The 15,957-nt window shown below is 39.1% G+C and overlaps 1 protein-coding gene across 2 annotated transcripts in view; it reads right to left on the reverse strand.

Annotated features, from left to right (window-relative positions):
* Positions 1-223: 223 nt before the first annotated feature.
* The window catches only part of sumf1 (sulfatase modifying factor 1), a 187,381-nt gene continuing 171,647 nt past the window's right edge, over positions 224-15,957 (reverse strand). Inside the window, exon 9 of one of the 2 annotated variants that reach the window (XM_063067863.1) lies at positions 224-1,629. In XM_063067863.1, coding sequence (XP_062923933.1) covers positions 1,516-1,629 — 114 coding nt within the window. In that variant the 3' untranslated portion in view covers positions 224-1,515. The other variant, XM_063067864.1, reaches the window with a different exon arrangement.

Below are 15,957 nucleotides of genomic sequence, written 5' to 3' on the forward strand. Positions count from 1 at the left end.
TCTTCCACCTCAAATTAAATATGACACAAATCCAAACTTAAACAAATTGGTGTTGGAATAGTTTGATCAGTAAATCCTCTCTTTGAATTCTAATATTAACTTCCCTTAAAGCATTCTAAGAATACTCTTGTAATTAGTTTCTCTGTCATTGGTCTTGAGAATCAATAGATTTAAGCATGACTTCTAAATAAAGACACATACATGATGTTATTATGAATGCGTTCATCTTTAATGATATAAAATCCAGTTCCCAATAGATAAAAGTACATAGATGAATCTGATATTTTACACTCTTAACAAACTTCTACGACTTACTTTTGGTAGGGTTTTCATTGTACTTGTGTACATGTATTTGTGCATATGATAATAATCTCAATTTTGAGATTAACTAGAAATTAAATGTGAACAACAGCCAAGGTGATGGCCCATTGGAGATTCTGCACTGTATGTTAATAGTAATTTAGATTTATCATTGAACCTTAATCCCTGATACACCATAATTACTGTTTCATTGTATAACTATCCATGAAGAACTGCTTCCACTTTATTGGTTACAATTTTGTCAAATTTTAAAACCATGTCTTAAACACTTACTGAGAACATAATTCTTGTCTCTGTCACCCGAGGTTGGTGAACCATGCTGCTCCACAGCACCTTGACAATCATCATCACTGACTAAGTCCTAGAACATTCACCTCTTAATAAGAAAATGTTTTACCACCCAGATTTGGGCATATAATCCAACTGGTTCAACAGGGATTACTAGTGCCAGCTTTTAGATATTTTGGACCATATTGATGTGTCCTCTGGAGGATGTAAAAAAAAATCTTCACCACTTTATCTGATAAGAAGCAGCAAAGTTCAGCTTGTAGTTATTCTTCAACCAAGCACTGCAATCTTTGTGATTCTTCGGTGAAGAAATTGGCTTTTATTTTCCCTGCATTATAAGTAACTACATTTAAAAAATACTCTTTGGCCAGGAAGATACTTTAGGCATGCAAAGGGCAGTATATCAGATCTAATCTTGTTTGGCTTAGATTTACCAGTTGTAAAACCATCAGTAAGACAAGCAAATCTTCACTGGACCATTTGATATCAGGGTCATATGAAGAGTCTTTGCCCTATCATCATTTTAAAGATTTGGGCAAAAAATGTTTAAAATTTATTTACTGTGCTATTCCAAATTGTGATCTATGCTTGACTATTTTCTGAGCAAGAGAATTAATTTTATTGGAATATTACTAAAGGCACAATGCTACTTGAGAGTATTGCAGTGCCAGTGAAACTGCTAACAGACTTTCTTGGCTTTACTGCATCCTACCTTTAAGCTTACAACATCTAATCAGAAATATCAGTGATTAGGGTATAATCAGTTTATGGGTCACCCAGTACACTTTGGCTGCTGGCTTCTTTAAAGGCAAGTCCATTCAACATGTATCATGTGCATTCTCGTTTTGGGGAGAACTATTCCTTCGATTTGGTCCCTGGTCCCAGACAATTCTCCAGGAATCTGCTTCATTTAAGGTAATCTGGCAAAACATCGGCAGCACAGCGGAAACCCAAATTGGAGGCAGAACTGTCAGGTGTGTTCTGACTTCGAGCAGCACAGCGGTATCTATAGCAATAGGACTGAATAGGAATCAGAACATTAGAGATGGATAAATGATGGATTTTGTGCACTGTGAGTGATGTCTGTGATTCACTCCTACCTTGTCAAGGCATAAAGCTCCTGTTTAGCTAGCTCCTCAAAAAAATCACCAATGGATCCTTCACCTTTTTAGTCTGTGCATACCAGATCATAACAGCACCACTTGTTTAAATAAAAACTCTGGTTCTTTTACCAATTAGTTTGGATCTGTGCCCAGAATTGGACATAGAACTCCAGCTGTGGTCTTTGCACTGATTTGTAAAGATTTTACATAACCTCTCTCTTTATGTATTCTATGCTTCCAGTTTAATTTTAAAAGCTCTTATCAACTTACCGTGCTGTCTTTGCAGATGTGAACCTGTACCTCTGTGCACCTTTGCTAAAATTGCAGAATTTATAGAATGCATAACCCTGAAAATTGTGATTGTGAAGTTGAAACTGATTGTAGAGAGAGATGAAAAATGGAATTTTGGAACCACTATTTAATAGGAATATAGGAACGGGGGGGGGGGGGGAGACAATCCAAGTTGCTTTACAGTTAAGCTGATTACAGCTAGTCTGGATTTCTAGTCCTTTTACCTGCTTCAGCTCCTTACTAATAATGCCCACTAATCACACATATGTAAATTCCAAGTGACATCCTGAAGTTTTTACAGGAGGGAGTTCAGGATTTTATGATTCATTATGAGAGAAACAGTTTGCAATTTCTTTCCTAAATGGCCAGGCTCTGATTTTAACAATTTTCCCTTGTTCTTGATCCCATTATCAGAAGAAGTAGTTTCTCTGTATCCACCCAATCAAATTATAAATGGCTCAATTTGTACTATCCCTTAATTTTCAACATTCAGGAGAATAGAGGCTATGGTTCTGTAATGCTTCCTGCTAATTTCACTCTCTGAATCCAAATTGTTGTGCTGCTAGAGGCATGTGGAGACCTGCGTAAAGAGCTGAACCCACACAACTTCTTAACCGTGATGAATTAACTTAATTATACCCCTTAATTGTAGGATAGGGGATATCTGGAACTGTGACACTGTTTGTCTTGATAAAGCAATTCAGGTTAGGTGGGGGAGTGGTGAATTGAGATTTAAGGACCAAAAGTGATGAATTTTTATTCAGAAAGAAGTATTAAGGAGCAAGGAACCAAGGTCAGATGCAGTGTCACCGTGACCAAAACAAGAGTTTAATGAAAGGAGGAACTCAGCAGCTCAGACAGCATCTCTGGAGAGAAATAAAGAGCTGATGTTTTGAGCCAAGATGTCATCAGATGCTGCCTGATCTGCTGAGTTCCTCCAGCATTTTATGTGGGTTACTCTGGATTTACGGCATTTGCAGAATCTCTTGTGTCGAATGGATGGCTGATTTTTTATCTTATAAATGGCCTTTTGACCACAGCCACTTGGAGAAAACCTCAAACTAACAGTAGGACATTGACTATAGGAGTCTGGAACCCGTATTGAAACTGTGGTAAGGCTGCACTGAAGTACTGCATGCAGTTCTGGTCACCCCATTACAGGACTGACAACAATGCTAAGGAGAGCATGCAAAAAAGGTTCACCAGGATGCTGCCTGGATTAGAAAGTATGAGTTATGAGGAAGATTGGACAAATTTGGATTTTTCCCCTGGAGCATCAGTGGCTGAGGGGAGAACTGATGGAGGCTTATGGTCAGATGGTCTAAGGTAGATAGAGTAAGCCTTTTTCTCAGGGTAGAATAATCAAATACAAGAGGGCGTAGCTTTGAGGTGAAAGGGGAAAGTTTGGAAGAGATGTGTGATGGAAGTTTTCTTTACACAGAGAGTGGTAGTTGTGTGGAATGTGCTGCTGGAGTGGTTTTGGAAGCAGGCGTGAGAGACCTTCACGTATTTAGACAAGCACATGAATATGTAGGGAATGGAGGGATATGAGCCATGTTCAGGCAGATAGGTTTACTTTAACTTGGCATCATGGTCAGCACAGCTATTATGGATCAAAGGGCATATTCTTCTGTGCTGTTACTATGTTCTGATTGTAGGGAGCTAGTGATAAAACATTTGGTGCCTATCTTTGGTTTTGACAGTGTGCTTCTCCTTGTGGGAGATAGCCTTTTTGCAGTTCCTATATTGTGTCATAGGCAGGAGAACTACAGGCTCTGTTCATTGACTACAGTTCAATGTTCAACACCTAAAAAATTAATCATCCTTCATCCCATCTAAATTCATCATCAAGCTTAGACACTGGGCATCTGTACTTCCTGCATTTGGATACTCCTCATTGGTAGATCTCAGTCAGTGAGGATTGTTAACAACATCTCTCCTCACTGAACTTCAACATATGTATGCCTCAAGGCTATGTGCTTAGCTTCTTGCTCTACTCTCAACATATGCATGACTGTGTGGCTAAGCACACCTCCAATGCCATCTTCAAATTCACTGATGATACTCCTGTTGTTGGACAAATCACAGGTAGTGATGAGTTAGCTTACTGGAGTGAGATATGTCACCTAGTTGAGTGACAACAACCTCTTGCTCAACATCAGCAAAACTAAAGAGCTGACTATTGACTTCAAGTTTGGGAAGGAAGGTGAACATGCAGCAGTCTAACTGGAGGAAAGAGTCAGCAGCTTTATTTTCCTGGGCATATTGATTGATGTGTCCTGGGCCCAGCACATTGATGCAATCAAAGTAAGTGTGCCAGCATCTTTACTTTCTTAGGAAGTTAAGGAGGTTTGGCATGTCACCAAATACTCAAACAAACTTTTACAGATGTCCTGTTGAAAGTATCTTGATTGGTTGTATGGTCTGGTATCACAGTTCGATGCACAAGAACATAACAAGCTACAGAGAGTATTGGGCTCTGTCCAATACATCACAGGCACATCCCTCCCCAGCATCAGGAGGTGCTGCCTCAAGATGGCAATATCTAGCATCAAAGATACCACACCACCTGGTTCAAGAACAGCTATTTACCTTTGACCATTCAGTTCTTGCACCTGCCAGCAAAACCCTATTCACTACAGTTTAGCATCACTATATTATCTTACACTAAAACAGACCTTGTTTTTGATCTTCCCAATTATGTCCTTCACTATAAACATTGTGAATATATATATATAATATACATACATATTTCTCTTGTGAATATTGCTGTAATTAAGTTTTTCATTGCACCTGTGCATACTTCTGCATATAACAATAAACTTGACTAGAGACACTTGAATAGAGATAATACCATTTATACAATCAGATATGGCCAGAAAACCATCGACTTCATATTTAGCTATAGATAATCATCTGATTACTTATATAAATGCAAAATCATTATTTATGTAACATTCTTTTCACAAAAAATCATTCTTTAATTCATGCTTTCATTATTCAAGAAGCTCTTACTGTAGAAACACATTATAAGTTTGTGGATATGTATGAGTTTGTGTTCAAGACCAGATGCAGTTGACACAATCAATAGATGCCCCCAACAGCCAGATAAGTAAAAGGGCAGAAAACATATTGGGAAAATTTACACTGTATTCTAATATCGAAATAGTAGTCAAATATACATTCCGAAAAAAGAACTTAATTTTAACTTCTGGAAATCCTAAGCTACTAAGACATGTTGGTGTTCGATCTTCCTCTGAATGCATTCATCAGTGGTACGACCTGAAGGAAAAGGAGACTACAGTTTTTCTGGTGTTGAGGCCTTCAAGGGATAAATGCTGTCTCAGCCTGCAGAACTAAATATGGCAAATCCATAACTTTTCTTTAAAAATAACTTTAGCACTTTCCTATTTATAATGCAAATTGTATTTTTAGCTAACATATTTAAATAGTTTCATTTTTAAAACAATGAACCAATGTAAATGCACATTGACTATTTTACCACTTCACTAAATAATGCTGTAAGATTCTTCCAGCTACCATGGCTTACCAATGTATCAGGCTAAAAGTTTGCCAGATAATGTCAAAGGACATAAACAAATGTAATGGAAAGAATCCAAATGACCAATTACTTAAATCTAATTTGAATAGTTCTGTGTGGAAAAACATCAGCCAGTAACGATGTCTCTTTTTCGCAGCTGAACATTTGGTTTCCTGTCAGGTTTTTCCAACACAGATTCTTATCATGATTAGGCTACAAATAGACTTCTATCTGAAGCTGGCCTGATGTGGTACATTTAAAATAAAAGCAAACTTCAGTGGGATTTTCTTTTCGGTTAAAGCTTGAAGCCAAAACCAACACACTTCACTGCACCCTAACAGCATGAAGATAATTGCTGAAAATTAGATAATTAATTAAGCTATACTCCACTGTAAGAGTTCCACTTTGTGCTAATGTGACATTTAAATCCCTAGAAGTTTGGCACTGCTTAGATTTTCCAAGTATTTGCTGGAATCATACACTGAAAAAGAAAGAAAACACTTTTCGAGTGAAACGCTCAATTGTTTCAGTCTGGCCTGTTTTTGGTGAACTCACAACAAAATAATTTTACCCTTCAGATATCCTAGAAATAGAGCATTGTTGGCAATAGTGCACCTGGTGAAAGAAGAACGATCTTTTAGGAATGTAGTCATTTTTGTGACCTCAAAAGATGCTTTAAATCAGTAAAGAACTTCTGTGACAATCACTGTGATAACACAGCAGTCAACGTGCACAGAAAGCCCCATAAACAGAATTGTGATAATGGGCCCAATGATCTATTTCAGAACTGATTGTTGAATTTTGGCCAGGTCCTTAGGGATAATTCTGATGCTCTTGTTCAAAATAGTGACATGGGGTCATTAACATTCACCTGGGTGAGTAGACATGGTGATGCATTCATACCTTATCCTCAGTCTGCCTCTGTGTAATACTCTTAGCCTTGCATTTGGGTGCCCAGCTAAAGAATCAGTGACCATCCCCATTTCAGACCTCCTCCTGGAACAAAGATCATTTACGAGGCAGCTGAATGAAGCTGGGCTTTGGGACTTTGTCACAATGTCCCCGGGCTGATATCATGGTTGGAGTGGACTCTATCTACTCCAGTCATCTTCTGGGCAAAGTATGATTCCAGTCTGTGGTGAATTTTCCCCCTTGTTTTCCATTGATTAGTTTACCATAACCTATTTTAGAGATTTACTTTTATCATGTCTTCTTGATGCCTCATTCCATCAGATGATGCTTTAAAGCAGGGGTTCCCAAACTTTTTTTATGCCATGGACAAATATCATTAAGCAAGGACCCCATGTTCAGAACATCTGCATTAAAGTCAAGAGCAGTCATTGTCATCTCATTCTGAAATTCAGCTCTCAAATCCAAATTTGGACCAAGGCTGTAATAAAGGTTACTGTCCTCAGTGAGTCTTGGGTGAACACTGTGATTACACTCAGTGTCCACTTTATTAGGTACAAATGCAAATATCTCATCAGCCAATCAAATGGCAGCAACGCAATGCATAAAAGCATACAGACATGGTCAAGAGGTTCCGTTGTTGTTCAGACCTAACATCAGAAGGGGGAAGAAATGTGATCTAAGTGACTTTGACCATTGAGTAATTGTTGGCGTCAGACAGGATGGTTTGAGTATCTCAGAAACTGCAAATCTCTTGGGGTTTCCATGTACAACTGTGTTTTAAGTTTACAGAGAATGGTGCAAGAAAAAAATCCAGTGAGTGGCAGTTCTGTGGGTGAAAATGCTTTGTTAATAAGAGAGGTCAGAGGAGAGTGGCCAGATTGGTTCAGGCTGACAGGAAAGCAACAGTAACTCAAATAACCACATGTTACAACAATAGTGTGTAGAAGAGCATCTCTGAATGCACGACATATTAAATTTTGAAATGGATAAGCCACAGCAGCAGAACACCATGAATATACATTCAGAGGTACCTAATAACGTGGCCACTGAGTGTACTTGCACTCTGAGATAACTGACCGGATCTTATACTTCTGTGCTGTAAATTGAGGGATTAATGTTGGTCAAGTCATTGGGTGATCAATTCCCTACTTGTTCTTTGGTATAATCATAGAGTATGATCTTTATGACGGAGAGTGAATGAATTAGATGTTACAAAAATGGAGGGACTTTTGTCCCAATCTGGATAGATGAACAAGGATCTATCTTTGTTATCTCAAACTAGCCTTCCACGTCTTTATTTATTTAGTGATACAGTGTGGAACATGCTGGAAGGGCCTGTTCCACGCTGTATCTTTAAATAAATAAACAAACATAATGCTAATGATTTGTCTTTTGCTTCTGCATTTGTCTGCTTTCTGTTTTCTGTATTTGCTTTGTGGATGATTTTGCAAGTGTGCCTTTGTTTACTTCTTTCTTCAGGTTGGTAATCTAAGATCCAGGCTCCTTTCTAAGCTGTGTTTTCTTCCAGGTATACAGGACCTATTAGGATTTGGTCCAGAAATTGTATCACATAGTGCAGTAGCTTCATGTGCTGCAGAATGGTATTATTTAAAATCTTGGTGCAGGAGGACTTCCCATGGAAAATAGATGTGGCTTCTGACTGTGTACAATTTTCATAGACATGAAGACTGCTGGCCACGACTTGTACATCATATTGTGAAATCATTTGTGCATTATGGTTAATACAGCTGGGCACTGCCAACAGCTATGGATAACTTGGCTGGGAAGTTCCTGTGATCTGGAGCTTCCCATCGCTCTCTGCTCTTTTTCCTCCCAAATGCTTATCTGCTACTAATTCATTGGTGAATGATCTTCTCCTATCTCCTGCCATCACCAAACCTCTTCCTCCTCTGTTATGCTTATAGTACTGGGAATAACACACATGGGGATGGAGGGGTGAGGAATAAATGTTCTGCTTTTTATTTTGCTTGTAAGTCATTTACCCAGAAAGCATTGTCACATTACGTCCAGGACTAACATGCAGGGAAGCTTGACAGCAACCGGTATGGGTCAAAATAACATGTGTACATAACATTTCCTCCTCCCCCCACCCCCCCATTTTACCGATTTCTGCCTTTTCCCAAACACAGCCCAGCTGCTGAACTATTAACATTCCATGGAGTAATCATCAAATTCCACCAACAACAAAAAACTTTTTTTTTCTAAACTAGGGAAAGAGGAGAGATTGGCTGTATAAACCTAGGGATTATTCTGCCCCACGTGCTGAGGCTCAGTGAATAAACTAGAGATTCAATCCATCTGGAGGCTGCCTGTTTCTGTGAGGGTTACCAACGACCTGGGGATGACGCCAAGGCCATTTTATCTCTCGATGGTGTATGTATAGATCCTGGCTTGGGTACTGCATTGTCAGTATGGGGCACCTTAGAAAGCACAGCTGATGGAAGACGAATGCCCTTGCTGATTAAGGACTGGTGTGTGATGATTTGGACTGCCAAGCAGGTCACCTAGAATATCTGGGGATGGAGGCCGCATTACAGTAGAATTTCAGGGGGTTTAAGTTGCAAAGGCAAGGTTCTAACAGCCTTCATGCTGTTAACTAGCTTGGTGAAAACAGTCATATCTGTGTCTTTTTTTTACTATTTGTTTAGGACCGGATGGCACAATTAGAGTCTGTTCCAGATGTTCCACCATGAACAGAGTGGCAAACTTCCTCTCAAATTTCATTTCGAGACTTTTCAGTTCTGCTTCCACCTCTTCCACGGACAAAACCACTCCAGTCTGTGAACTCTCCTTGTTGGCAGTGAGAATGGACAGCAGTGGTTTCACATCCACATTTGCTTTTCACAGTATTTCTAAAATACCAATCTTCTTTATTAATCTCCTTATTATCTTCTCATGATGAAATGGGGGTAAAGTAGTTTCCAAGCTGTGAAACGGGTGTTGGGATCCTCTGCAAGTCTTTCAAGTTCTTCACGTGGTGTAGACTGCAGTCTACTGGAGTGACTCACTGGTCTACTTAACTTACTTAAAAACTATTTACTTAACTGGCTGGTTGACACTGATCCTTCACCTAGCACCTCTTCAATCATCAGTGCTAGTCCAGGTACACTTTTCTCCATGTTGAAGAGCTCACTGAAGTCCCCCAATGAGGGTTGAAGCAGGACTTCTTCCCGGGGAACATCTTGGTCAGCTTCTGATGCATAAATAGTAGATATCTCTGCTTGGGCAACACCACTGCCTTCTACACTTTCTTTAAGATTTTCTGATCACTTCCTCCACCTCTTCGTCCTTCATAGATCCTGCAATAGCACTTTATCATCAAAGCCTGGCAGCTCTATTGTTTTCTGATTGATTAATGGGGCCAGCAGAAAACCATACTGCTTTCTTTTCAGTATAGGAATCACATTGTTTACGCTCACCAAAAACACAGTTGCCATCGTCAATCTTTCTTCTAAAGTGCTTTTCCTTGTCGTCTCATTCCTTACCTTGTCTTCCATCGTCATGCAAGTCTTTATCTCTGCCATCACAATCAAACGTTCTTGACGTTATTATGAACCCACTCCCAATTCTCCATTGAATACTTTTGCATGTTTCTTCAATACCCCTTGTAGACCAGTGCTCCCACTAATCAAGTGCACAATGTGCCATTTGAGTTTGAGCTGCTCCAACTACAAGCAGTCCAGAAGTGCCGGATAACTACCTTTAACAATGCACAGTGGAAGTTTCTTTCTCTTTATCAATCTGCACTAACAGATACTACTCCCCACAACCTCATTAGTCAGCCTTGCTCTGTCTGGGATGAGATGCTGAAATTTCTCCTTGTAAACTGTCTCTGATACCAGTGATACTACAGCACCCGTGGCTGTATCCAACCAAGGAGTCACCTAAAAGCCGTCTTTGTGTCCTGAAACAGACAAACATGCAAAGCTTCTTCAACCACAGAGTGAGTCACTCAGTCTGTCCTCAGTATGCTCCACCTTATTCACATGCTTGCGTTTTTCCAAAAGTTACTTTTCTTTATTACAGTGTTTTTGCCTGACAGCATCTTTTTCTTTCTTGGGCATGTTCAGTATGTCCCTTTTTACCATAGATTTGGCAATACTAGCATTCCTTACACCACTGTTCTTTTGCTGAGTGCCCAATTTTGCCACAACAGTAACATTGATTGCCAATAGGTGTCTTATTCTTAAAGTCAGTAGAAACTTTATGAACTTGGGAAGATGCGCTTAATAGCTGTGCTTCTTTAGCTGCCATCTCCATGGATGTACTAATCTCAATTGCCTTCTGTAATGTTAGTCTGTCTTCTGTAAGCAAATGTTTCTGAATTGTCTCACTATGCAGATATATGAGTCTATCACATAACGTGTCACTCAGCGACTGCCCAAAATCACATTCAGATGATTGCCTCAGCAACACCACAACCTGTGAAGTAGACTCACCTTTCTCTCGATTCCTTTTATGAAATCTAAACTTCTCAGCAATAATCAAAGGTTTAGGTGAATAGTGGTCCTTTAAGAATTGAACTATGTACTCATAAGACTTGTTGCCAGGCTTGGCAAGTTGCAATAGACTGCATAATAAATTAAATGTTTTTGTACCCGTCACAGGCAGAAAAGTTTAAACACAATATCTGAAAGTTGATTTCCCAGTTTCAAATCTTCCAGCAGATGAATTCCATTGCTTTGTCATTTCATCATACGGCCCCATACTTCCAAACATTGTCACCATTTTCAAACACAATCACGTTCCAGAAAGTATAATCAGTCTTATCTCTCTCTCTCTCTCTCTCGTTTGTTTTATGTAATTGTCCTGTTCTCGTCTCTCCCCTTGGGTTCTTCACTCTCCACACTTGCTGTGGCAGTTTTCTTGTGGCGTTCTTTTCGCTCACCCAGGTTATACAGTGGTGGACTGCTAGCATTGCACATAGACTTTTCTTGCTGGACAGGACAAAACAATAAATATCATGTGAGAACTTATCACCTTGTCACAGTGGTTATGGTTGTGGTACTGGGAAGATGGGTGGCCATGGATAACAGACATGATAGATGGGGAGGTAAGGAACAAAAATGTGCTGCTGTTTATTTTACATGTAAGTCATCTACCCAGAATGTCCTCCCACATTACTATAAGACCTGTATTACTATATAACTGCCATCAACAACTTTTTACCCTTGCAGTTTCTTAACTCAACCCACAAGGATTCAACATCTTCTGATCCTATATCACATCTTTCTACTGATTTGATGTCATTCATTACCAGACAGCCACAGCACCCCCTCTGCCTACCTTCCTATCCCTCCGATATAACATGTAACCTTGGACATTCAGGTCCCAACTACAACCATCCTTCAGCCACGATTCAGTGACGGTCACAACATCATACGTTCAGTACATAACACACAGGGATGCTTGACGACAACCTGGAAGGGTTAAAATATACACGATACATTACATCTTCCATTTTCAGTCCAGGTCCCAAAGTCCTCATCTTCAGCATGACTGGTCCATTGTCCAACATTTCCTCCATGCCCACAATGACAGGACACTGTGGAAGGGTGAGTTTTAAGCAAACTTCCACCTGCAAGGCCCGACCCATTGTGTCCAATCCCTTGGGCTCCATGTGCATTGAAAAATGGACGCCAAGGCTTTCAGGGTGTAAGGTATTTTATAAATAAAGATGCAAATAATTTTAACATTATTTGTTTCTTTTGTGTCCACCTCATAAAAATATAATACTTTAATAGGCAAGCTTTCTATACTCGTTTCTGTGTGTATCTCTATTAAAATGTAAATTGTTTTAATATTTTCATTGAAGATTTAAATTTGAATTATAATCGAGTACAGTCTTATTTGTGTAAATCAGGAAAAATAAATAATATTGCAAGAAAATCACAGATGTGGAAGACAAACTGACTATCTTAATTCATTCATCCAGATTGGCACAAAGCTCCCTCCATTTTGTACCACCTAATTAATTGTAGTTTATGACATGAATATCATTTTTTGTGATTATGGCACAGGAGAATTAGTACATTACAATTTCTTGGCCTTTGCTTCCAAAAGTCTGAACTTCAACAGTAATACTGGGTGCAAGAATGGGCAGGTGACCGCTCACTACATTGTACCGATGTGGCGCATGAAACAGGGCAAGGCATTGGTAGCACTGACTTTAAAGTATTTTTCTTCTTCCTTTCCTGTGGATAACTGTTTTGCTTTTCTCTTTGCTAATATAGCTGATGGTACAACACTGCTTGGCCTGAATAACAAGTGAATTCTAGATAAACCTGCATTCTCAACTTAAGCCAACAAGATTGCCTTCCCCACATGAGATTCATACTGCAGTCTAAATTTCCAACAAATTTAAATTGCTTTTCATATAAAAAAAACTCATTCTGCGAAGCCAGCAGTCTACCTTTGATTGCCTGATGCAGGTTTAGAACACAGGAGTATAGGCCATAAAAGATCATTTATCCCCTATTTTTAATCTTTCTCCCAAACCAATATAATTACCTTTATCACTTGTTCATATCCAAAAATAAGACTAGTGCACTTTCAGATTTAATTTACAATCCAAATTACACTTGTGGATAAAAATAATCAATCCCTTAAGATTTTCATATCAATTGATGTACCTAATGACCCTCAAGGACATTGACAATAGTTAGTTATATGTTTGGGAATATAACTTAAAATATGAGTATTTCAATTAGAAAACATACCATTATATTGCATAGGCTTTCAAAGATGTAGAAGGTTAAAATGTACAGCAATTTAAAATTATATTGAATTACTGATCACGTACACACTGTCCTTAATGGAATGTATATATCTTTTTGTCATAATTTAAATGGTACTGAGTTATGAGGACATTATTTCAATAGCAGTACCAAGAGCATCAGATGAAATTAATGAGTGAACTGGACATAATGGTTACAAGGCCAGTGAAGAATCATCAGGGAATACAAGTTTGAATTGAACTGCTCACTCTCATTGAAGATGAACTGAGATAGTCATTCTTCAGAATGAAAAGCAAGTGATTTGGTAATTCCCAGGACTGAAATGGCCGCTCCCAGGACGGAAGAGTGAATTAAGTGGTCATCTTGAGGTCTAAAGTCTGAGTGAACTAGTCAGTCTGAGGTAAAGATCTGATGTCCAAGTGAACTGGCCACTTTGTGATCAAGACTTAAGGTGAACTAATCACACTGATTGAGATTCTGAATGAATGAGTCACTCAGTGGTCAAGAGTCCAATTGTCATGGTCACACTAAGGTCGAAAGTGTTGGAGTTGGAGTTGGAGTTTATCCAATCTCCCCCGGGATCAATAAGGTATGACTGTGACTATGAAAGTCTGAGTGAACTGGTCACTTTGATACCATAAGTTTAAATTAACAGGTAATTTTGTGGTTGAGATTCCAAGTGAACGGGTTAATCTGAAGTCAAGTATCTGAGTGAACCAGTCATTCTGATGTCAAGAGTCCAAGTGAACTGGTCACTTTAACGTCAAAGGCCCAACTGAACTAGTGACTGAGGTTGAGATTTGGAGTGGATTAGTCACGAAAGGTGTCTGAAAGGTCAGTCAACTTACTGTTGTAGAAAATTTCAAGCTTTAATTTAACCTGTCACTCTAAGGTCAAGAGTCCAAGTGACCTGATCATTCTGGGTCGAGCGTTCAAGTGAATTGGTCACTCTGAAGTTGAAAGTCAAACTGAATCAGTTACTTTGAGGTTGAGTGGCTGAGTGAACTGGTCATTCTGGGGTCATAGAGTCATAGAGAAGTACAACATAGAAACAGGCTTTTCAGCTCATCTAGTCTATACCAAAACCATTTAAACTGCCTACTCCCATCTACCTGCACCAAGACCACAACCCTCCATATCCCTACTATCTATGTACCTATCCAAACTTCTTTTAAATGTTGAAATCGAGCTCACATGCACTAATTGTGCTAGCAGTTCATTGCACACTCTCATGATTTCCTTTGTGAAGAAGTTTCCCCACATGTTCCCCTTAAATTTCTCAGCTTCCATCCTTAACCCATGACCTCTAGTTGTAGTCCCATCCAACCTCAGTGGAAAAAGCCTGCTTACATTTACCCCATCTATACCCTTCATAATTTTATTTACCTCATTCAAATCTCCTCTCAATCTTCTACGTTCTAAAGACTACAGTCCTAACCTATTCAATCTTTTCTTTTAACTCAGGTCCTCCAGACCTGGCAACGTCCTTGTAAATTTGTCTGCACTCTATCAACCTTGATTATATCTTTCCTGTAGGTAGGTGACCAAAACTACACACAATAAAGGTTCTGAAAAGGTCTGAAAGATTCCTGCAAAATTATTATTATCCAGACAGAAATTCTGACTCCATCTGAAGGCTTGTTTGTCCCCCACAGCCACCCCTGAATCACATGCTAAGACAATCGTCAGGAGGTGTTATCACAGGTAGAGCTGCCCAATGTTTATGGCTGGGAATGCTCATTGTGGACAGCTGTGGAAATGATCTCTAAGATAAGGCTGAAATAAAAAGTGTTTATTAGATTGAGACTGCAACTGAACTAAGTCAGCGAGTGAACAGTAATGTGTGAAAAGCAGTAACTCTAAATATAGTGTTGATTAAAATACAGTTCATTGTGGTAGAAGAGCAGAAGGGCAACACAGCAAGGGGCTACCTCAGAATCACAGGCTTTCTGATAAAATGGCTTGTATCTACTCATTCACAAGTGAAAGGTGATTATTTACTAGCTCAATCATCCAAAAAAGCAACTCTCAACCAGTCTCACCCAACCTCAGTGGAAATAGTCCACTTGCATTTACCCAATCTATACCGCTGATAATTTTATATACTTCTATCAAATCTCCCTTCATTCTCCTATGCTCCGGGAAAAAAAGTATTAACCTATTAAACCTTTCCCTAAAACTCAGGTCCTCATGTCCCGACAACATCTCAGAGTCATAGAGCACTACAGTACAGAAACAAGCCCTCCAGCTTATTCCCATCTCCCTGCATCTGGACCATAGCCCTCCATACCCCTCCCATCTATATACTTAACCAAATTTCTCTCATATATTGAAATTGAATCTACATTCACCACTTCTGATAACTCATTCCACATTTGCACCACCCTGTGAGTGAAGTACCCCTCAGGTTCCATTAAATATTTTGCCTTTCACCCTAAACCTATGACTTCTAGTTTAAACCTCACCCAACCTCAGTGGAAAAAGCTTGCTGACATTAACAAAAGCTTGCTGTAATTTTGTATACCGTACTTCTATCAAATGTCTCCTCATTCTTATACGCTCTACAGAATATAGCACTAACTTATTCATCCTAACAACATCCTTGCAAATTTTCTCTGTTCATTTTCAATCTTAGTTTATATCTTTCCTGCAGGTACAGAGGTGACCACAATTGCACACAATACACCAAATTAGGCCTCACTCCATTGTCTCATACATTTTCAACATTATCCCAACTCCTGTA

The sequence above is a fragment of the Mobula hypostoma genome, chromosome 15 (genome assembly GCF_963921235.1).
Source record: "Mobula hypostoma chromosome 15, sMobHyp1.1, whole genome shotgun sequence".
NCBI classification, from domain to species: domain Eukaryota; kingdom Metazoa; phylum Chordata; class Chondrichthyes; order Myliobatiformes; family Myliobatidae; genus Mobula; species Mobula hypostoma.